Genomic DNA, 23,613 nt, shown 5'->3' with positions numbered 1-23,613 from the left:
TCAGACATACAATATATAAAAATGTAGGCAATATTTATTAATTAAAAAAATCAAAATTTTCGGGTCAATTTGGCCCAATCCGTTCATTTTTTCCGGGTCAATTATCGTATCCAACCCGATCTGACCCGAATCTGAAAATCTCAAGCCCAAACCTAATTTTTTTTGGATTGAAATGTGTCAGATTGATGAGTCGAGTCTGATTTTGACACTCTTGTTGTACAGAGAAATTGATCTGTTTTTTTTTTTAAGTTAACAAAATAAACAGAGAGCCAACATAAAACGGCGTCGTCTTGTGGGATAGATAGGGTTTAACAGTTGCATTTCCTGTCTAGGGTTAAACCCTCACCTCATCCACAGGAATCCATAGTGAGAGTCTGAACTGGGAAGACACTCGGGACCTTTACTCTGTCGCCCATATTTGTATTTGTGCATATAATGCCTGTCAAGATTTTCCCACTCCACCTGCGTCTCTTGCCCGGAGCCATGAAATCAGACCTGGTTCTTCTGAGACACTCCAGGGTCATACCCGTTTTCTCCCGAGTATTCCTTCACAAGTCGAAGCATTACATTTCCGGGCCCCCTAATATAAAAACTTGCCTCTCACAAATCCAGGTTTCAAATGGGGGTCAATTTGGCGTCAGCAAGTACTCGACCCGTGCGGGTCAGGGGATGAAAGCATCAAAGAGTTTGATCGAGGATGAGAGCGAGCTCAGCGACTGGGTTAGTGGGTTGAGCTCGAACTCGTTTAAGAAGACTCGAGTGTATAGTGATAGTGAAAAGGACGAGGATAATAATGTAAAAAGTGAAGGTTACAGGAGTAGAGAAAGGGGTGGGAAGGGACGAGGGAGTGAGAGTGGATTTGGAAAAAACTTTGACCGAGAGGGCAGGAACGAGAGGAACTACACCGACAGTTTGTTTGCCGGGGGAGGTAAAGGTCGTGATTCTAACAAATTCCTGTCAAGTAAGGGAGCGAAGTCTGGGGGGAGGTTGGAGGAGAAGAATAAGAGGGACGATCGTTTTTTTAGCAGGGGAGATGATTTAGGTTCAAGCGACAGATGGAGGACAAATGAGGGGTTCAGAGAGAAAAGGTCAGAAATGCGAAACGGGAGGGGGGGAGGGAGGTTTAGGGGGCCGTTCGATGAGAAAAGTAAAGATAGTGATAGTCTGTTTGGCAGGGGAAGGGATTCAAAAGCGAGACAAAGTCCTAGGAGTAATGAGGACAGAAGAGTGCAAGATACATGGAATGGAAGGAGTGGAGGTGATGTTCGTGGGAATTTTGCAACGAGGAGAGAAGGGAGAGGGCAAGGTACATGGAATGGAAGGAGTGGAGGTGGTGATCGTGAGAATTTTGCAATGAGGAGAGAAGGGAGTGGAGGTGGTGATCGTGGGAATTTTGGAACGAGGAGAGAAGGGAGTGGAGGTGCTGATCGTGGGAATTTCTCAATGAGGAGAGAAGGGAGTGGAGGTGGTGATCGTCGGAATTTCTCAATGAGGAGAGAAGGGAGTGGAGGTGGTGATCGTGGGAATTTTGCAGTAAGGACAGAAGGGAGAATGGCTGGAAGAAGGGGCGTGGCTATTATGGATGACAAGGGTGAAGAGAAAGAAAAAGAAGAACAGAAAGGATATAGAAGTTTCAAGGAATTGCTTGATAGTGATGGAGTGGATGATGATGATGAGGAGGAGGATGAGGAGGAGGATGAGGAGGAGGATGGCATGGACTTGGTTGAGGAAGAGGATGAAGAAGAAGATAATGGGTTATTTGACAAAGCAAGTGATTTTTCTGAGTTGCAGCCTAACTCACCTAGAAGAAGTGATACATATCTAAGTGAAAGCAGGTAATTTTCAAACTTCCACCTTGCATTCACATGGATTAAGGATCTCTGCCTCCTGTACTGTACCTATCATGAAGCATTCTGTCCAAAGTTGGGAAGTTTGTGTTTTCAGCGCTTGAAGGAATTGTTAATTTTATGTTTGATGGATTTTTTATGCCATGTGAACTTCTGTTATTTTATCGAATTCTTCAACTGCCTACTTACATGTATGTCACGTAGGTTTGATCAATGCTCCATCTCGCCTTTATCACTTAAAGGAATTAAAGATGCAGGATTTGAAAATATGACTCTGGTGCAGGAGGCAACACTTCCTGTAATTCTGAAAGGTATGCTTAGAAGCTCTTTGGAGTACTCTGTGATTGAATTAATGAACCCATGGTACGTGTAAGCACTATTTACTGTTTATAAGTAGTTTTTATGCTCAAAGGGCGACGTCGCTGTTCTCTTTATATTTATTTCTTCTTTGGTAATGTTAAGTTGTTTATAATGGTTTGGTAAAATTAGAACTATATTCCTATGAAAGAGGCAGTTTTATACGGTGGATTATGTCACAGATGTGAATGGAAGATAGAAAATGTGATGTATACGACCTTTAAATTTTTGCCTGTAAACAGTTTGCTTTTCAGTACTAGGATTTTATTGATTTTTCTCATTAGCATAGCTTTTTCCATATAACTTAGTTTTTGTTATAGTCTGAATGCCGTTGATTTTTTATTTGTGTATTTTGACTGGTGACAATTTACCATAATTAGTGTTTTTCTAGGTAAGGATGTGCTGGCTAAGGCAAAAACTGGCACCGGAAAAACTGTAGCATTTTTGGTAAAAGCCATTGCCTTCTGCTCTATGATTTTCACTTCTTGATGACTCTTTTGTTACCGGAGTCTTTGACTTTTCAAAGGCTCGGGCTTTGTCCTTTGAGTGTCTGTGATTTATCATTTATCACAACTCTAATGTAGTTTTCCCAGGAGCTACATTTTGAGAATCATCAGAATTTCTTTGTGTAACTTTAACATCTCAAGGTAGTATGATCAAAAGCTTATTGTTAGAGTCTTAGACCATGCGGCCTTTTGCATCTCCATTTTTTGTCGGCTGTATTTAATTGTTGAATATGATGCTATTTTTATGCACAGGCAGTGACTGATTCACCATTAAGTTCAATCTGGCGTTTTGAAATTATAGTTAGATATCGGTCTATGATGTAACTAGAAGATCCTAGGAGCTACATTTTGAGAATCATTAGAATTTCTTTGTGTAAATTTACCATCTTAAGATGGTATAATTAAGAGCTTATTATTAGACCATGTGGCCTTTTGCATCTCCATTTTTTCGTCACCTGTATTTAATTGTTAAAGATGATGCTATTTTTATGCATGGGCACTGACTACCTCACTGTTAAGTTCATTGTGGCATTTTGAAATTATAGTTAGATATCAGCCTATGATGTAATCAGAAGATGATGCAGTATGTGAGCGTTCTTATATTTGGTATCTAATTTCAGCTTCCGGCGATTGAAATTGTTTTACAATCACCATCAATGACTCGTGATGAAAAGCGACCTCCAATATTCGTCCTCGTTATATGCCCTACTCGTGAGCTTGCAAGTCAGGCTGCTGCAGAGGCCAACACCCTATTGAAGTATCATCCTTCAATTGGTGTTCAAGTTGTCATAGGAGGTACAAGGCTTGCCTTGGAACAAAAACGAATTCAAGCCAATCCATGCCAGGTACTGAAATTTTCCACCTCGTCAGAGACTTCTTCCATTTGGGGGGTTTTCTGGCTTCTTATGGGGAAATGCTATTTCATGTGTCAGTCGGTCTATTTGCGTGGATTCTTCTACTTAAGTCTGCTACTGTACTTGTGTTTTGTAAGGAAGCCCCAATCCTTGAAGTGATGCATGTGTTCTCGGTGCAATGCCCAGTATGCCTTTGTTTTCTACTAGCATGTAGCATGTGCTTCGCATGCGAATCCATACTTTATATGTCACACATTAATAAATAAGATATTCTAAAAACTTAAAACATATGATATCAAATTTTGTGTTGTGTAATATTTACTTTTTAACTTTTTTACAATCAAACAAAAATAAGTAAATTTATCTACTCTAGAGTTGTAGCAAACTCAAATAATTGAAACACGACATATTAAGGAAAGTAACAAAAAAATTCTACAAAATAATGGATTTCAATAATGCTTAAATCATAATTTTCATGGATGGAGCACATATAATGACAACCAACCATCAAACTAAAATTATCACAAGTGAGTGATATAAAAATATCATAACTAATGAAATTATCAAATGGATACTAAAACGCAACCATTAAAATTATTTTTTATTTATAATACTTAATGGTGACTTTTGCTAAAAAAAATTAATTTCTTTATAATTAAAATATATAAAGAATCGAAAATTATGATAGAAGTTGTTGGTTATAAATTTTTATTAAATTTGTTGTTTGTTGTATTTTCCTCGTCTTATTTACTGATATATTTTAATTTTTATTATTATTATTATTATTATTATTATTATTATTATATTTACAAATACTTTACTTTTTCCAATATTTCTAATTACTTTGTAGTTGCCGTATATAACTTGAGTTTTTTTAATTTACCTGTAATTGAATTAACAGACGAATCATGTTCCAACTTTTGAGCTACTATGAGCTTTATTTGAGATCTTTTAATCATTTGACTTTCTTTTTGGTTAAAGAATTAATGTGGTATTAATATATAATGGGTAGCTATAATTGTTGAGTTTCTATTAAACATGAGTAGTTTGGTGGTTTATAACAAATTTGTGCTGCTTAAGTTAAATAGTTTTTCAAACATTTTATAGTCAAATAACTATTGTATAATTAATGAGTATAGTGAACTTAGTTGATCACATCTTGATTTATTTTAATCAAATTTGTCAGATAATATAAATTTACAAATGATTTACTGCACGTGTTCGATTTTTTTCAGAGCTTCTAAGGGCAAACTATTCAAAATCTTCCAAAAGTTTTGTATCTTTGTTGGATTATAATTATAATGTACTAAAAATTGGATAATAATGATTAACCATGATATGTATTATTATGAATATAGATTATGCTATAACAGGGGATATATCACAATGGTCTAGGAGCTCCACATAGCCGATCCCACTTAATAGGATAAAGACTTGTGTTTTGTTGTTTTAAAATGTATTAAAATTTATAACTATTGATATAAAATCTCTAAATTTGTTTTTTAGTTACGAAAACTGTTAAGGCATAGTTTGATACACTTGATAACTAAATGATTAATAAGTTATCATCCTTCAGCCCATGTTTCTTTCATTTTTTAACGACCCATAAAAATTGGATGGGCCCGTGATAATGCTGGTCCATTATGGAGAAGACATCCATCCAATATATAGGGATATCTGCATGATAAATAATAAATTATGTGAAATGACATTATTGCCCCTATTTCTCAAGCATTGGGATTTAAATTAGTTTTAGATATTCCTTCGATAAAAAATTGTTATTAATATTGTGTTAGGGCATACATAATTTATTAAAATTTAAAAATATATTTTTGTTATTAAAATTTAAAACTAAATAGTTAGTATTAAAATTAATCTATACTATTTATTAAACTTGAGATATTTCGAAAATTTCGCCAATTATTTATTTTAAAATATCCATAATAAAATTATAAACTCATGAAACAATAAAAAAAATATTAAAACGTAAAATATAATAAAATAAATATATAAAAAGGTGAAAAATGAACTAGCGTATTGCCCACATCAAATTAAGTTAAAAATTTAAAATATAAAAGATTATTTGATAAATAATTTATTTATATTTGTTTTATGACAATGAAACACACACACACACATATATATATATCGTAATTTAAGAATTGAGATATGCAAGTGTATGATCTCGATAATAATGAAAAATAAAATTTTTATGATAAAGTTAATTTGTCGTTACAATCTAATATATAAATTTAATTACTCTTATTAAAATCATACCAAACATTCAATATATTATCTTACCATCATATTTATCTTTGATTTATCCTTATATTATATATCTCATACTTATCATATCCTGTGTACCAAACTATTCTTAAAAATATGTTAATATTGAATTTCACATTATTGTATCATGTTCAATTTATTAGGTTTATTTTACTTCTATTATAAACTTCAAACTTTATGAATTTAAATTCTTATTCTGATGTAATTTAATTGTGCAATTTATGTGATCTATTTGACTCCCATTTGTTACCCTCAGTTTTATGATAATTGATCATTCACTCCATCTAGTCTTACCATATAATGTAACATTTTCACTTTTTGCAACATAAAATCATACACCTTCACCTTCCAATTTTATGCTGTTAAAATCATATTCTCTCTTTTTTCTCCTGAAATTTTCTAGACATGTTCTAGCATATTCTTCCCTTTTTAGTACATATTAAGAAAAAGTTTATGAATCACAAATATTTATCAATCAATTAAAGAATTTAAAAATATAATTATGGAACCAAGCACCGAAACATAATTAATTAATCTAAAAATTCACGTGGGAAATGAAAAAATACTAAGCTCACAGTAACAATAAGCATAAAGTCCATATTATTCGAAAATGAAACTTGAACCAACTAATTAAAGAATTCAAACTACATAAATGAATCATCAACAATGTCCTATTGATGCCCATTTATTTCTCTAGTTGGTCATTCTCATATGAGTGTATCAGTGAAGATATTTTGCAATTGAGTGTACTAATTTATGGATACATAAAGCCATTTATTTTGCTAGTAATAGTATACACAAACAATTAAAGTCACTAATTCTGAATATATATTTATTTAAAGTCACTAATTTCTGCAAATTGTCGACATTCTTCCCTGCTATTTTGTGATTGCAGAATAATTTTATTGTTGGTAATCGGTATACAAATTTATATCTTAAATCCAGATTCTTGTGGCTACACCTGGAAGGCTTAGAGACCACGTAGAGAATACTGCTGGGTTTGCGACTCGGCTGATGGGTGTCAAGGTTTTGGTTCTCGATGAAGCTGATCATTTGTTAGACATGGGATTCCGCAAAGAAATAGAGAAAATTATAGCTGCTGTTCCAAAACAGCGTCAAACACTTTTGTTTTCTGCTACTATTCCACCAGAGGTAATTGTCTTTTTTACTTTTTTGCTGTGGTGCTAGTTTAGGGTTGGTATGTTCTAAACATCAGTAACGCAGGTTCGACAAATATGCCATATTGCTTTAAAAAGAGATCATGAATTTATAAACACGGTTCAAGAAGGAAGCGAAGATACACACGCGCAGGTAGACTTATTTAACTTTGTCTTCATTTATATCTTGCTACTAGTCCTTGAGTGTCACGTTCTTCGTAATATTAAATCTTTCAGGTTCGACAAATGCATCTTGTTGCTCCTCTTGAAAAGCATTTTTCACTTCTTTATGCTTGGCTGAAAGCGCATATGGCCGATGATGTAAATTATAAGGTATACATGGTTCATACGAACTTTTATGGTAATTTCGTTGAACTGGACAAACTTTCATTGCTTCTTTATTTATGCTTTTCTGAAAGAGAGCATCCCTGATTATGTAAACTGTTGGGTACACAAGATTTATATAAATTCTACATGCCAATTTCATTGAGCATTTCTAGGATATTTTAGTCATAACTCTTTAGAAATGTTGTCAAGGCATCTTGTTAATTGAGCCAAAGGGAGAAATGCCCTTCTCCTTGTGCGGGGAAATTTCTTGGAGTAAAAGGAAATAATCTATCGACAGTTATAAAACCAGCAAATTCTCAGGAGACTCGACAATTTGCCAATGTTGCATGACCGTAAATTGAACTATTGAGTGCTCAATGAAACTAAGCAGAGTAGATTGGGAGGATTTATGATACTGGAAAAATTATACAAAGAAAATCAGCTTTTAATAATTTTCATCGTGATGAGTGTTAATCTTTTATTCCGTTATATTATGCGCCCCCTGGAATTGTAAATATCATTTCATTTATCACCATACCATTCATTAGTCTTATCATTTCTTTGTCTGTTGATCCTGCCATGCTTCCTCATTTGCGAAGATTCTTGTGTTTTGCACAACTGCCATGGTAACGAGGCTCGTTGCTGAGCTTCTTGGTGAGCTTAGCTTGAATGTCCGGGAAATCCATTCTCGAAAACCTCAAAGTTACAGAACCAGAATCTCTGATGAATTTCGAAAATCGAAGGGCCTTATTTTGGTAACATCTGACGTGTCTGCGCGTGGAGTAGATTACCCGGATGTAACTCTTGTCGTACAGGTTGGTCAACTTGATCTTGCTTTTTCCAATCATTTAATGTTTACTAAGAATACCGTTATCTTGCTGAACAAGATCACCCCTCATGTTCTTTAGAATTCAATAATCTGGACCTTATGTTGTGCTTACAGTGTGTATTAATTGCCACCTAACTTCACAAGCGAGCTTTAGTTGATCTTTTGTACACTTGAGATGTGTAAAAGTGAGTTTTTTTCTATAGATGGGAGTTCCAGCTGACAGACAGCAGTATATACACCGATTAGGTCGAACTGGGCGAAAGGGAAAAGAAGGAGAAGGTGTTTTGTTATTGGCTCCTTGGGAAGAGTTCTTTTTGTCCGGTGTTAAGGACTTGCCAATATCGAAGGCATCTGAACCATTGGTTGATCCAGACACCACAAAAAAGGTAAACACTGACTACCTTTTCATAAATGCTTATTTTTGAAGTAAATTTAGAAGCCCATTTGAGAGAAAAATCTCGTCCCTCGTTTTCACAGGTCGAACGTGCATTAGCACATGTAGAGATGAAGAACAAAGAAGCAGCATATCAAGCTTGGCTTGGTTATTACAACTCAAACAAAAATGTTGGTCGAGACAAATGTAGGCTCGTAGAGCTAGCAAATGAGTTTAGTCGAAGCATGGGGCTCGACAATCCTCCAGCCATTTCTAAGCTGGTCCTTGGAAAAATGGGACTCAAGAATATTCCTGGTTTGCGCGTGAAGTAGTCTGCAATCTCTTGTTTCGCCCTCTACAAATTCTGTTATACAATAGTCTCAATTCTGTTATACAATAGAGAGACGTGAGGGCAACCAGATCTTTAAGTTTTTTGTCCCAAGTAGGTTTATTTGCATAATTCGTTAATTAATTAAGAAAGCAAGGATTTTGAATCTTTTCCCTTTTTTTATTTTTCAAAAAACAGTGTTTCACTTACAAGGGAGAGAAGGTTCGATTAAATTATGTACATGTCTTTAAAATCGCCGTGGAAGTATACAGAAAATCACCAGGATCGCTTATGCAGAAAATTGAGGGCCAACGCACGTAATTACAATATTTGTCATCGAAAATTTTGTGACTTAGTTCATATGGGGCATTTCCAACATCTTGATAAGAATCGTGGAAAATGATACAAAGAGATTGCATAATTCCAAGTGCTACGAAAACCTGCGCCACAAAGCAATTCTAAGCGACAAAATTATATGATCTAATTCTAGTTTGTTAGAATTACAATATGTTGGACCTGTGACGGTAATAAAAGGCAAAAAATACGAGTAACTTCCTACTCCTTCCTTTGATGCTTCCAGGTTTCAGATGTGCATGTTGGTGAGGGGTTGGCATAGCTATTTTACATATAGACATGTACTGAATAGCGTGATCATTCTTGCACGAAACATAAAACGAGATATATCCCGTTCTACTGGGAAAGGAAGTGGTCCGTTCAGCCTTAATTTTCATTCTTCCAAACACTGTTAACACGGGAAATTGCTCTGAGAAAATTCTCACATCTTCCTAGAAAAAATAGAAATACGTTCATCACAGATCATTCATATAAAATGGGGAAATTTTTTGAAAATCAAAATGTTCAAAGCGAAAAAAGTAACCAGCTACATACTACAGATGATGATTTTGGTTCATGGCAATACCTGTAATGATGAGGGGAAGATGGTTGATCAGGTGATGACCTGTGCTCAGGGCCCCCATTAAGTCTATTATCCATCCCCGTTCGACTTCCCTCATTTAGTTGTAATGGATCGTTTATACCAGAAAAAGCTACCGGACCCAAAGAACCAAACTCAAGTGGTTCAACATGAGAACTGTAGCTGGCATTATGATCAAATGGGTACAGCATCACCATTGGTGGAACAGAAGGTCCATTAGAAACGCCATTGGGACTTGCAGCTGACATGGGATGCATGCTGTAAGCCAAATTTTGAGGGCCATTCTGACTAGGATTTGAGCGCGAAGGGCCATTCTGCGACTGGTAAGAAGGGATCGACTCGTGCCTATATGCATTCCATGACCGCTCAGCACGACTCTCACTAGGAGCCAATCGACCGGTTCTTGTGTTAGATTTATCAGGTTGACTGCGATTGTGACTGCGGGTAGCAGCTCGTGATTTCGAATTAGCATTCCAGTTACCTTCTCTGTCACCATAATTATCATTCCTGTCATGGTTATAATTTCCCCTTCTTGTACTAGATGAATGCCGCTCCCTGACAGAAAGCTTCTGAAGCAATGAAAGAAATGTCAAATTATATTTGGAAAATCATTTTGAAGTAACTTTGCAGTCAAAGCCTAACAAGGGCATGTATTGCTTCTAAATTTCAGAACAAGACATGCTATGCTAGCAAATCCAAACCCTAAAATATGCTTAATTACACCCACTATTTCAAGCAATAATCAAACTAGGACAAATGTCATGGCAAACACTCAGCCTAAGTATGTTAGTTTGTTAATCCCCTCTATCTCTGTAAGGCCATCACTTCGATGTCCGAGTAAAATGAGAGGTTCTGATCACTTTCAGCTCACAAGATCATAGTTTCCAAATTTTCTCGCACACAAGGTGCTGACTATTTCACATTGACACGCCAAATCTACAGAAAAATAAAACTAATCGTGTTTTTGTCTGTTGCATCATTCACCGTAGTCTGCCAAATAGACAAATATACAAAAACAATCGAACAAACATCACAAGCATTCTTACTGGATTAGGTAGGTATGTTCCAGTCCCACTGCGATATCTTGGCATATCATCCATGTAACGTTGGTATACATAGGGAGGTCTACTGGAAACCGAGTGAAGTGGTGCAATAGGAACCAGATGGTGGCCATAACTAGTCATAAGCTGAGAGAAGATGTTTGTGTTGGTTGAATGCGTTCTGCCAGTGTTGTCACAAGGAAACTGACCTTGGAGATAGACAGGAGGGACCATCACCGGTGAAGGATAGACCATCGGGGCATGGTACCTTGGATTTTGACAGAATCTTCCAACCTGTAAATTTTGCCAATGGCTAGCAAAGTCGCTATTAAGAATATCAGACTTTTGCTCGTCAGAAGCACCCGTGATTGTCACCCCTCTCAAAGAACTACAGGAGTTGAAATCCTCTAAATGATCAAATTCCTCAGAAATAGAATTCTGCCCAGATTCGCTCGGATCTAAAGTATCATCTCCTCCAAAATGGCCACTTGATGCATCAGAAGTTCCGGTCTCGGGGGGAATATTATACAGTGGAAGCATTGTTAAAAATGGGATTGGTGGCCCAGTAGGATAGAAAGTAATCAATCCAGAATTATCATTTATTCCCTGCCTCAACCCGTTACCTATTAGCATTGGAGCAAATGGCATCATCGAGTCAGATCCACTAGTTTGAGCAACTTCCAAGCCAGACATATGATGCCTTGGAATCTGCAAAGAAGTATCTTGCTCAGATCCTGTGTTCCTTTCTACAATTTCACTCTCCAAATTTAACAAGGTACCCCATTCCTGGTCATCATCCTCAGCCTGATTAGGTATACGCTCAGACATATTTTTGCCTTTCCCATGGCTGGCAGATTGATCTGTAGAAAATATTTTCTTTCCCCATTTTTCTTTTGTAGATTTAGGAGTCTTCACTGATGATCCATCCCAGGAGCTTTCTGAAGAAGTTCTACTTCTCAAAGAATTGCTATGAGTTGCTGACGAGAACCTAGAACTTGCTGATCTTTCTTCCGCATAAACCTCATTATTTCTAATATCCTGATTAACAAAACTATCACTATTTTCCAGCACCGATCCATGTTTTCCCCTTGCATGCTTATTCTGAACTCTTGTAGCACCACTTGCTCGAAATGGAGGGATATATTTTAAACCAGATGACAGCTCCGGTGGTTTATCATCAGATTGGATTGTCTCAAAATTTTTGCTCTCGGGTTCATAATTGCCAGAGGAGCCAATACCTTGATCGTGCCAGGTATCATTATTGACTTCTCTGGAGTTCATTTCTACCGAACCAAAATTTTCAACGCTTTGTTCAACGGAATCTTCAGAAGGTAAAGTCAGTTCAACACCAGGAAAATAAGGGGTCATTTGGGGTGAAACTAATCCATGAGCAAATTGCACATTTGCAAAAGATGGATCCATAAAAGGAAAATTGGTAGGAGCAAATCCAGGTATATTTCGTTGAGTGTATCCCATTGAGCCAAGAAAGGATGGAGGAATTTGGAAAGGTACATGAGGTGATGTTAAATTTAATGGAAGATGAACTTGGCCGTTGAAACCTTGAAGCGAAGCAGATGCCATCATGTTCACTATATCTTGTTCTTCCTGTTGCATCATCTGGACAGTGGGGGTGGATGAAAAATCCTCGCTCATCGAATCTAGACCAAAATCTTGGTTGTGACTATGTGAATTGCTGTTGGAGTCAGCTGTAGTATCCAGAATTGGCTGGGGTTCAACATGCCTCACAGACAGAGTGTCATCATTCGAAGAACGACTTTTAGGCCTCTCCAAACTTTCAGATCCAAGATTCTTTCTCCTATTACTCTTATCAAGCCTAACAGAAGGGTCACGAGAATTGGTAGTTTCTGCTTGTACACTGCACCGCACTTGAGACGAGACATCACCATATGCATCAGTCAGCTCAGGACTAGAGCGTGTTCTTGCAAAAAGAAACCGCCCCTGGTTGTCATTAATCAAATGATTGCCTTTCAGGTCTTTTTGAGCTTTAATATTAATTGCAGCCTGATCAAAAGCTGGGTCTCTCCCAATACCTTGTATGCTGTTCAAATTGAATTGACTTTTTAAGCTTTGTGTGTGAGAAGCTGCAGAAAACTCACTTGTTGGTACCATTGAGGTCGAAACTTTTAAATTTTCATGGGAAACACCACTGACATTTCCTTGCATCTCTGTCTCAAGGAAAGACTTTTCATTAATCCTTTTCCCACTCAATACATTCTTAGACTCACGAAAGCCATCTGGATTTGATAATTTCAAGCGCCATGAATCAGCCCCCGGCGCATCAGGCCGATGACCACTGCCATGTCTTTCCCATGTATTCATAAAGAACTGATTTACTTCATAAACTAAGTTCTCTTTCGGGCATTCAATTAGTCTAGCCAGTCTTTTAGCTCCAAAGGCAAATGCACTTCTTATCCTAAAAGAGTTACCTGAGAAAGAAAAGAGATAAATCCATGATTCATAATAACAGAAAAATCTGAGAAAGAAATCTCATTACATGTCAAATGTTATACTGGAAAAAACTGGTTCTTACACATTGCAATGAGAACTAGCGATAGTTGAAAGCAAACAAAATAAGATGGGTGATTTCAAGGTGGATAAAATTAATGAATTAGCTAAATGAAAAACAAACTCCACATACAACACACATAATCTACAGCACTTCTAGCACCAAGAACAAGCCTCTGCACGCAAAAAACTTTCAGTAATCATAAGATAACTACAAAATAGCAGCAGACAAAGGTAAGAAAACCAAATAGAATTACTAGATAGTGTGATTGTCGGTAAGTATGACCAAACAAAGATTAAGAAACGCAATTGTAACAATACCAACCTTTACTAACACTGCGCCCAAGATTGTTGTTCACGCGCAAAGGATCAACTACATTAAAATGTTTGGAAACAAATGGTTGTCCATTATTTTCCTGGCCACCAGGGACTACAGCATAAACAGAGCTACAAGCATCAAGAAATAACTTGCTGAGTAGCAATTCTCCACTGTCCTTTCGAGGAGATTCAGCTGTAAAATAGTGGATATTCTATCGGCAATTAGGAAACACTAGCATACATAGATAAAAGCATAAACTGACAATTCGGAGAACTAAATACCAGTTACATCAGGTAGTGAACTAATTGCTACAGGCCCCCATAAGCTAACACAAAAACTGTCCCAGTCAAAGTTGCTGAAGAATTCCAGAAAACGATAAAGAACCTGCAAGTTTACACAACTTGCTTCAGAAGAACATTCGAAAGAAGAAGAAAAAAAAAGAAAGCGAGATACGTAAAAGTGAAGTAACCTCAAGAGGTCCATGAAAAGAATTGTTGAACACATGAAAAATGTAAAGAACTAAGGTCTCCAGGGCATAAGTAGATATAAGTCCATGATGAGCACCCAATATACGGCTTTCATAATAGCACCAGGCCTTGATCAATATGATACTACGCTTGAACAGATGATTCTGATTAATCAGGTTATCAACCTGTAAATAAAAACAGCAAGTTTTCTTCAGAGAGCTATTTTTTTTTAGCAGCAAAAATTTATAAATACAATCAAAATGCATATGACGAAACATATTCATCAGATAACAACTTGATTCAAAACCACTCACCTCGTCGAGAAAGCACAGTGTACATAACCCACCAACTTGATTAAAAGATATATCCACCACAATATTTTCAACAAGACATTTAATTATCTTCACCTGAAATATATAATTATACAACAAAAAAATGAAAACGAAGCAGTTGAAAAAGCAACAATCCACTCATCTACAGGCTCTAAGCAACAAATTTGGTAAGTTGTCACAAACTTAAAAAGTAAAAGATGGACTATGATTAATAAAAAGATTGATAATAAATATTTGATAAACAATTGTCCATTCGAAAAGAAGGTTTATACTATGCTTGGACAACTGAGAAACAATTAATAGCACATATACTCACTGCTATGAATGCTGTAAGTCCACAGCATAATTTTACAAGGGAAGCATGATGTGTTGAGATGGGATAATTTGGCAAAAGAAGCTATAAATTTTGATGTGGAGAGCTTGAAAGCATAATGATTCAGGAACTACAGAAGGTTGGTAAAACCAATGTCTCAGGATCCCACCTGACAAAAAGTGTATATGACAACTACAAAGGGCACATATTAAACTACAGGAATTGGAAATTTACTTTTTGAACCAGCAGGAGGCAGCTTCATGTTGGTGCTTTTATAAATGCAATAATCGAATGTACCAGGAAAAAGGCAATAATGAAGCAGAGGCATCAGTTGAATAAGGTAAGGTAGTTCTTCTTGGGATATACACAAAGCCAAAGATTGCTGCTTAGAAGAAACTAAAACAGCAAATGCATGCTCTAAAATAAATTCCAAGGACAGCAAAATATTTATTTTGAACGAAATGGAGCTGAAGCATTAAAGATGGCCAATTTTTCTAAAAAACTAGGCATAAGTGAGAATACATACTTCTGCTTGGATGTATTGAACCTCCTTCACATGAAACTCAGCATTTTCGTTTTTCTCCTCATTCTCTAACATATCACGCACCTGATTGGCCCATGTATCTTTTAAAACTTGATCCTGGCTAAAAGCAGTCAAATCAATGTCTCCATCAGGCAGATAAGTCTTCAAAGGAACAGAGCCAAAAGTACAGACCTGTGGCAAATTAAAGAGAATCGAATAACTAAATCAACGAGACTAAGAGGATCTATCAGCAATACAATTCAAATGCAACATTGTTCATAAGGACATAGGCTGCACAAAACAATACCAATCAGCTACACAGAGAGATAAATGTTAATCATCTCCGAGCTTCATCATACTGGATACAAGTAACCAGCCATTCAACCAAAAAAGGATTATCTTTCTCATCTCACAGAAGCCACTAAGTATTATCACCACTTCAAATTAAGTTTCTGTGTCTCATGCAACTTTCACAGATTCACTTCTACTGAAGTAGTGTTTGAGTCATTAGATGTGCATTCTAGTTCAGCAGCACATAATGTTAACTCCACCAAAAATAATTTTACATCATGAACCCCAAGTATATCAATAATTTGGCCCTCATATTGAAATATTCAACCTTCACGGCTCAAACCAAAATGACTAAATCACCAAGTAAATAAATATTGTTTAGCTACCATGAAAAATTCTGAGTTTATTAAGTCCAATCCAAACAATATACGAAATAGAAATGTTGCCATCTTTATGAAAATTCAAAAGCCACCATTTTATGCATCCACATTGTCAAGCAATCATTTAAAAAGCACCATCCACTCGCAATACTACAAGAAAACATCTAGAATCATTCCAAACACCTGGCAAGGGAAACACTTCATAATGAGTCGCTGCACGTAATCAGCAACAGCATTTCGGCGCTCCTCGGACAGTTGATTGGGCTGAATGCATGCAATGAGCTCAGCAGTTCTCTCCTCTGCTTTCAGCCACCGTTCAGTGTCGAGTGGCATCATTATTGGGCCTGCACCAGGCAAAAGGCCATTCGGTAACGGCCCACCTGTCTCAGACCATCCCTCATTTTCTCCCATAAACTACAACCTTTTCTACACGGTAGCTTATAGCATAAAAAAAACAAAATATATTCCTTCTTGCAATCGAAGAAGAAAACCAGCTTTCTTCAGAACAACCTATAAAACCTCAAATTGCAATCCCAAGAATGTAGGAAATTGGGCATATAAAAAAATCCCTATGAAGGAAACCAACAGTAAAGTCGTCAACTGCGAAACAATTTACTCTAAACAATCACAAGATTGGGATAACAATACTAGTCAACACTAATTTTTTTTCTAGATTTCAATACAGAACTTCTTACGTCCTCGACAATATTAACTGAAACACACCCCAGCTAACAAATTTATATGAAACAAAACCCTAATCCGAAAAATGACCGCATTGCAAACAAAATCATATAATACTTGAACAGAAAACACTCGATTCGCCTTTTGCACAAATCAAAACACTGCAGAGGGCAAGGGAAGAAAATAAAAGATCGTCGAGATATAGAAAGACGCAGATAAGGGGTTGGTTTTTATCCTTTGTAATATTGATTGTCGAAGCTAACAATAACAAAAATCAACTCTCTTGTGTGGGAATTCGGGGTGCTGATTGGGTGTTCGAGAAAACTGGGAAATTTGAAACTTCGTTTGAAATTTGGAGGAATTTGGTTTGATTCGATTTTGATTTAATGTACTGTGTGTCCAGAAATAGGGAAATAATATTGGTAAAATGATTTTGAGGAAAAGCAATGGGCAGCAACTGGGTGAGAGAGAAGAATAACAACAATTTTATAAATGATTAAATTAAATTAATTTACTTTTATTGGATACTTTACTTTTTATTTATTTATTTTATATAAAATACTCATATATTAACCATCTTTGGGCCTGCGAGGAATGCGTAAAGCACAATAGGGTAGCCCGAAAAAGTGAAAATTAATTCAAATATGAAATTTTAAATAAATTCTGATTAAAAATATGATTTTTATTTTTCGTAAAGTTTTTAGATGTAATTATAAAATTAAGTTATTTTGAAGCAAAGTTGAAAGCCAAAATAAAATAAAAATAAAAAAATCGATTATCAACATGCCACCGACCAATATAGTGGTTTAAACTAGTGGGTTAATGGCGTAAAATGTAATATACTTGCAAATTTATGAATTTCTTAGTACTTTGAACCAGAATAGTGTCTCTCGTATGACTTATTTATGTTTATTTTTCTCTACAAATTAAGTTGTGTTATAATAATGACATAAAAAACTGTTAGCACATAAAAAATTTGTATGATGATATATGCCTTAGGGTCTGTGGGGAAGAAAATGGTCTCACGGATCGTATTTTGTGAGATGGATCTCTTATTGAGTCATTAACGAAAATATTACTTTTTATTTTGAATATCGGTACGGTTGACCCGTTTATAAAGATCCGTGAGAATAGGTGAGGTTCATGCTATCCGATGAAATCCCTTTGAATTGAGTCACCTTCGACAGTGGGGGCAAGGTTCTTGAACATTAGGAGACAACTGTTTGGAAAAGGGGGTATCCGAACGTGGATGGAAGGGAAGTTTTGTAAGTACAGAGTCAAGAAATTTAGGTCATCATTGTGCAGTAAAGCTATCTTTTCTAGCCCAAATCTTGCGCTGCGCTCTCTTTTGTACGAGTTAAGGTGATTAACTGATAACGAAGAATCAACTTGGTTAGCTGAAGAATCAATATGGTTAGATATCCACCAGCATGCATATTGTTAACCAACAATCTCTACAATTTATTTACAGTATAAAACAAATGTATTTCCATATCCACTCTTAAGATACAGTGTGATCAGTTGGAAATTACTCAGACACAGCCACGCGTGTCAGTATCTTTTTTGTCATTTCCGGCCTGTCCCACGTATCACATGTATGGCTCCATGCATGCGGTGATCGTGAAGTTAAAAGCGGCCATAGCTGGTTCCTCTGTCTTGTTGCTTTCCTGACTATCAGTCTCGTATGCTGTCGTATAACTTCATTCATGGCCTTCAAGTAGTTGCTTGAATCATGATCCCATATGATTGTACCCTCAGAGCCATAGGCTGACGGGTCGCTTAGAGTTTCGAGGGGGTGAGGAGCATTTAGGAAGGCTCGAAAAGCATTCTTGGCTAAGGGAATTGTTGGTGCTGTCTAAGGCATACAGAGCACTGCCTTGAGGTAGTAGAGGGTGAGGTGGAGATGACTTCTCATCCGGCTGTAGGATGAATATTTTCCCCATTGGAGAGTACAAGAGTTTCTGTGTAAAGTAACAAGAAGATGTTTTAGATATGTCGGAGAAAAAACCATGGTATGCTATACACAAGTCTGATTTACGAAACTACGGTGCTTTGAACCATTGCCCAACACGAGGCCCAAATGTGCTGAATAAGTGAGATATTTATAGAAAGAATAATTACTTACATTCTTATTTAGACAAGGGTGGAACCGGAAGGTGCTATTTAAGCGCTTGAGTACTTGTGCAACGTAGTTGGGGTAATTGCATGAGAAAGCTCGTGGGACGATATCTCTGTGCATCATCACAAAACGAACATGGTTCTCGTCTATATTTAGTTCCTCGAGAATTTTCTGGCCTCCACAGAAGATAAATGGCGAGCCAAAGGTGACCACTGGAAGAAGAGATGATGGCTTCACTGCCTTTCTTCTCAACAGCATCAAGTTGACCAGTAGAGCGAGACTGCCACCAAGCGAGTGTCCTGTGAATTGAAACTTTGCTCTATCACCAAATCTATTCAGATGTTGTTTTATCTCCGGCAAGAATTGGTCATATATGCCTTTTGCTGCTTCATATATTCCTCTATGAACTAGAGCATCCATTCCCTGCCAAAATTGATTTTTTCTCTCTCAAATGAATCCATTTATGTTCTGTATATACTTCAAAGAATTGGGATTTGGTGTCGATACTCACCTCAAATATGGTTGGTTCAAAAAAGAGATTTGCCTGCCATGATGCCAATGAGTCTGACCCCTGAAATTCAAATATTCAGTTAAAAAAATTGTTTGCATTCAAAGTTATACTACTGATTGTTGTGCGATGCCTGACTATTCAATTATTTTATAATTTGAGAATGCCACATTTTTCCACTTCATCCATGTCAAATAATTTTTCTAAGTCGACTATGATATGCTGTTTTAATCTTGAGATAAGAAATTTACCTGGATGACAAAGCTCCGAGTATATATGCTGGAATCATCACATATGAACCATTCACATGGCGAGGAGTGAAGTGATTGAAGGTCTTTTGCCGCCTTCTCCTTTTGCTTCTCCCCTGCAGCAACCACTGATGTCATTGTTGAGGCTGCTACACATGCAGCTATCTCCGACTTGTAAATTCGTGTTGAAGAAATCACATCTTCCTCTATTTTGCACTCGTCTTCATGAGGTGAGAATGAAATCTCTTTTGTAAGTTCAGACTCATTCAATATATTTGTTGAATCCTTGGTTCGAGATTGTACATAACATGCAGCAGATGCTGCAATATCATGATAGGCAGCTGGTGATCGAGGGCGTGGTTTTTGTGTAGAATTTTCTGCTGATTCTGATCCAGGAAGATCTGTAACAAGCAATCTCGTGGAATCCTGGTCTATTTTATCTTTAAGAGCTGCTGCTTCTGCCTTCTTTTCCAGTGACGATGTAACAAAGTCCAGGCCATAACATCTCTTCAGATCCTCTGTCTGCATGATATGGAACAAAATTATTGAGGTAAGGTAGCACAACTTTTTTTTCTCTATGTTTTTTTCCGTTTTAAAGCTCTTGTTGTCTGAGAAATTCTTTTAGTAGTTGAGAAAATTCGCTCATTTACACAATACCTTGATATCTTCGATCACATAAGCCATGTTGCACAAGAAAGACAGCTGCGCATAAAGCTTAGTATCAGACCTCGAAATGTCCCTCAACAATGAGGAGAAAACGTCTCTATCGATAGTAATTGCCTCTCCTTCTGCATCATCTTCGTATTCCACTTCACAGCCTCCCTCTTCATCACAACCATCATTGTCTTCGCCGACATATTCCTCATCCTTCTCTTGTGTCTCTTTCCATTTGTTCCGTAGCTCCATGAGCCTCTCCATCCAGTTCGCCCTCTTCTTCCCACCATCTACCTCTATCTCCCCCTGAGGATCATTATCTCCATTGACATCAATGTCTTTATTTGCGTCTAGATAAAAAAGGAACGACCTCAACGAATCCGGAATCATGGCACTCGATAACTGGATGTTGAAGAACCCTGATCGACTATTCTTTAGCTTTGGTTCCATAGCTGACGCCCTGACCCGGCTGATAGAACAACAAAGGTGGTTTTCGGAATATGATCTTCGTAATCCAGATTTTCCAAGCAGCAATTCTTTGCTCGAAAACGACCGCCGAAGCCTTTGGCTTGCGTTGTTCACATCTCTTGTCGTGGGATTTGTAACCGGAGACAAAGAGCATGCCATGACTCCGACTCTTCCTCACAAGGGAGTCGAGTAGTAGTGTTCCAAATTACCTACAAAACTGAGAAAAAGAGTTCTTCTTCTGAAACCAAAATTGTTCATGGTTTTAAAGAAGCTACATAGTGACAAAAATCCCACCTTGTTTGCAACGAGGAGATTGAAAAAGATACCATTTCCCAACCGTTAAAGACATTTAATTTAAATTTAAAATATAAAAATGAGGCTACCAAGCAGAAGTAAAGGGGATGTGATTTGACTAAAATGCACAGGACATCCTAATTAACAATATGATCTGTGAGAGAGGTCTTTTGGTAACTTCACTCAGATTATTGATTATAAATGGAAATAAAATAGCAGTCTCGATCTGGAAAGCTTTGTAGTTGTCACATGTCTGTTTCCTTTTAACTTTGTTAGTATCAATTCCTTCATTAATCCAACCGCAATTTTGGTTTTTAGGTTTGACAAAAACTTTATAGTCGGCTAGCAAGAAATCTCACCAAAATTTCATTACCAATTTTACCAGCAGAAGTAATATGTGTATACCCAGCGGTTTGAACAGAAACAATATGTTTTTTTTTTTTAATGTATAAAAACAAAATTATTTAACCTTGGTCAAATTGTATTTTTTAAAAATAATCTTCCCATGTTTGATTTCATTCCACATATACTAATTAACATGATATTAGCCTATCCTCGTTTTCATAATAAACTTATATATAATAATCATAATAACATATAGTTGTTTTTATTTGAATAAATTAACCTCCCAACTAACGTTCTAAACTAAGATCATTTATCTGTGTATCCGTCCCTTACCCCAATTAAATACTAACCCATGGTCTATGCGGAGGAGGCTTGACCATTTAAACTAAAAATATTTTTCATTAGTCGGATAAGATAGAAGACTCGTCTCGCAATCTGAGTTTTGTGTTAATTTAATTACTACAACACATTATTTTAATATCTTTGTTGGATGATTTTCACGACAAAAAAAACAAAATATAAGCAATCGTTTTACAAGTAAATAGATATATAAATCATCGATCTTATAAAACTTGTCCTACTCCTACATATCTAGCCCTCCCCCCAAGATTAATTTGGTCTTAAAAATCTTCGCCATTGATCTATAACAACAAAGTAATTTCATATGATTGTTAGAGAATTAAAATTATGTCTAACTACAAAGGTTTAGGTATTAATGTTAACTTACTTTAATAAAAAATATTTTTGTCATATTTAATAACCCAAAAAAAAAAAGAGAGAGAGCGAGAGAAACTATTTGAAAGTACATGATTTATAATTTATACCTGGAAAGTCGAAACAGATGGAACAGTTTAATATCAAGAAAATGGTGAAGTTCGTCGTCTTCTTCCCCTCGATCGTCTGCTGTTCGTCATATCTATATACTAATTGCATCACATGCACAGAAAGAAAGATTAATGAAGAAAACACGATTTTGAACACACAGTTATCATTACGCATTTGTGTGTGCAGTGGGGGTATTTTGTTTGATCTTTGCAGAGATTCAGAGTTCTGTATGTGTGTGTTCTTGTATGAGATCTGGAGATGGGGAATATTAATATATGATATATATGAAATCCACACACACACATTCATTCTTCATGCATGTATATGGTGCAAGAGACTCGTCAGAGAAGAATCTATTCACATGCACATATGGCTTTTGCCACCTATAAATTTGTTCTTCAATGGACATTTCTGCCCCCGGAAAGCAAAACAAAAGTTTGTGTTTATTGATTTTGCCATTACGAAGCTCTCCATAGATGTAATTATCAGTTGGTCATTTATCGTTTCATTTGACCGATACTTAGATCATCACGCCGAGGGCATTTTGGTCACGGAATTTGACATCTCGCAGAGGAGGGCACGCACGGAAAGGAAGTGGGTTGGGGGGGTAGGTACAGAGGCTGCTTTTCGTAGACAAATGTGCGGTTGCATGAAATCAAGGAGAACACTTCGCGACACACGGATAGTCTGTGCAATTCTTCTTCTTCATCCACTTCATTCTTTCAGCAAAATTAAGAAGAAAAAACCGACGGGCTACTTGGTCCATTTAATATGGGGAAATTTCTTAAATAATTCTATGTTCATTTTGTGAGTCGACTTGTCTGCGATGGATCAGTTGTCGGCCTGTTGAAAAACCTGACGAGAAAACAAAAAGCTCACAACCCGAGGGAGCCTGTGACTTTTTAAATTAAGGCCCAGTTATATTATTAGTCTGAATTCATAAGCCCATTCACATTCAAGAACCAAATTCAGTTGCCGACAAGTGTTATTTGAGAGGCCGGGGTGATCCGTGTATGCAAATAAAATACATTTGTCTGAGTAGGCCTTATAAATTAAAACGGTTTGAGTTGAGTTGAATAAATTTCTAGTTAAACTCGAAAAGCAGGAATAATCTACACAGAGATAGAAGAAAGACAGAAAAAAACAGATTGAAAAGAAACAAACAGTAATCTAGTGGCTAGTTGTCATACTAGCGTGAATACATATAAAATTACTATATATGTGCAGAAATATATTAAACACACTTCTCAACTTCTCCATATATACTTTCCACAGAGAACGCGTTTTGTTAACTAAATACATAAGTGATATATATAAATTAAAGGATCAGATACTTGAAACACAACCTGTGAAGGCGGAAACGGATGTGAAATCGCCATAGGTAAAATGCCACAGAGAACAAAACCATGACAGATTTTGATCCTCCCCTCACAGGCTTCTGGCTTTTAAACAATATATATTTATATTGCTGCGCCAGAAACC

General features: G+C 36.5%; 3 protein-coding genes across 6 annotated transcripts; 1 reads left to right on the top strand and 2 right to left on the bottom strand.

Annotated features, from left to right (window-relative positions):
• Window positions 1-286: 286 nt before the first annotated feature.
• LOC140839319 (DEAD-box ATP-dependent RNA helicase 31-like) lies at window positions 287-9,032 on the top strand. 2 transcript variants are annotated; one of them, XM_073205962.1, is made up of 11 exons: window positions 287-1,258; window positions 1,331-1,835; window positions 2,052-2,158; window positions 2,596-2,651; window positions 3,331-3,555; window positions 6,796-7,002; window positions 7,075-7,161; window positions 7,245-7,340; window positions 7,934-8,149; window positions 8,367-8,549; window positions 8,641-9,032. In XM_073205962.1, the coding sequence occupies exons 1-11, from the start codon at window positions 436-438 to the stop codon at window positions 8,866-8,868; spliced, it is 2,733 nt and encodes a 910-aa protein (XP_073062063.1). In that variant the 5' UTR covers window positions 287-435; the 3' UTR covers window positions 8,869-9,032. The 2 variants fall into 2 exon arrangements, with proteins under 2 accessions (XP_073062063.1, XP_073062057.1); XM_073205956.1 differs by having other exon boundaries at window positions 288-1,835.
• Window positions 9,033-9,165: 133 nt separating this feature from the next.
• LOC140839299 (uncharacterized) lies at window positions 9,166-17,130 on the bottom strand. 3 transcript variants are annotated; one of them, XM_073205940.1, is made up of 9 exons: window positions 16,173-17,130; window positions 15,322-15,510; window positions 14,465-14,557; window positions 14,153-14,335; window positions 13,965-14,067; window positions 13,690-13,875; window positions 10,845-13,285; window positions 9,784-10,367; window positions 9,166-9,645 (listed from the first exon to the last, which is right to left on the bottom strand). In XM_073205940.1, the coding sequence occupies exons 1-9, from the start codon at window positions 16,398-16,400 to the stop codon at window positions 9,585-9,587; spliced, it is 4,068 nt and encodes a 1,355-aa protein (XP_073062041.1). In that variant the 5' UTR covers window positions 16,401-17,130; the 3' UTR covers window positions 9,166-9,584. The 3 variants fall into 3 exon arrangements, with proteins under 3 accessions (XP_073062041.1, XP_073062047.1, XP_073062052.1); XM_073205946.1 differs by having other exon boundaries at window positions 9,784-10,364; XM_073205951.1 differs by having other exon boundaries at window positions 9,166-9,649; window positions 16,173-17,129.
• A 947-nt stretch (window positions 17,131-18,077) lies between these two features.
• LOC140839290 (phospholipase A1 PLIP1, chloroplastic-like) lies at window positions 18,078-20,955 on the bottom strand. Its single transcript, XM_073205930.1, is given in 6 exon segments — window positions 18,078-18,501; window positions 18,503-18,631; window positions 18,796-19,212; window positions 19,301-19,360; window positions 19,549-20,067; window positions 20,203-20,955. Coding segments are annotated over 6 exon segments (2,052 nt in total). The 5' UTR covers window positions 20,827-20,955; the 3' UTR covers window positions 18,078-18,198.
• Between the last annotated feature and the right edge of the window lie 2,658 nt (window positions 20,956-23,613).

This window comes from Primulina eburnea, chromosome 1 (assembly GCF_022965805.1).
Source record: "Primulina eburnea isolate SZY01 chromosome 1, ASM2296580v1, whole genome shotgun sequence".
Taxonomy (NCBI): domain Eukaryota; kingdom Viridiplantae; phylum Streptophyta; class Magnoliopsida; order Lamiales; family Gesneriaceae; genus Primulina; species Primulina eburnea.
The sequence above is the reverse complement of the archived record's forward strand: the minus strand, read 5'-3'. Positions and strand labels throughout refer to the sequence as shown.

What these genes read in the sequence shown, in the direction of transcription:
- LOC140839319 (XM_073205956.1), top strand. Translation starts at nt 436, where the DNA reads ATGCCTGTCAAGATTTTCCCACTCCACCTGCGTCTCTTGCCCGGAGCC. An exon ending in ACTTCCTGTAATTCTGAAAG is followed by an intron (nt 2,159 to 2,595) that starts GTATGCTTAGAA and finishes GTGTTTTTCTAG; the next exon opens with GTAAGGATGTGCTGGCTAAG. An exon ending in CCGATGATGTAAATTATAAG is followed by an intron (nt 7,341 to 7,933) that starts GTATACATGGTT and finishes TCATTTGCGAAG; the next exon opens with ATTCTTGTGTTTTGCACAAC.
- LOC140839299 (XM_073205940.1), bottom strand. Translation starts at nt 16,400, where the DNA reads ATGGGAGAAAATGAGGGATGGTCTGAGACAGGTGGGCCGTTACCGAAT. An exon ending in CTTTTCATGGACCTCTTGAG is followed by an intron (nt 14,068 to 14,152) that starts GTTACTTCACTT and finishes GTAAACTTGCAG; the next exon opens with GTTCTTTATCGTTTTCTGGA. An exon ending in TGGGCGCAGTGTTAGTAAAG is followed by an intron (nt 13,286 to 13,689) that starts GTTGGTATTGTT and finishes TTTCTTTCTCAG; the next exon opens with GTAACTCTTTTAGGATAAGA.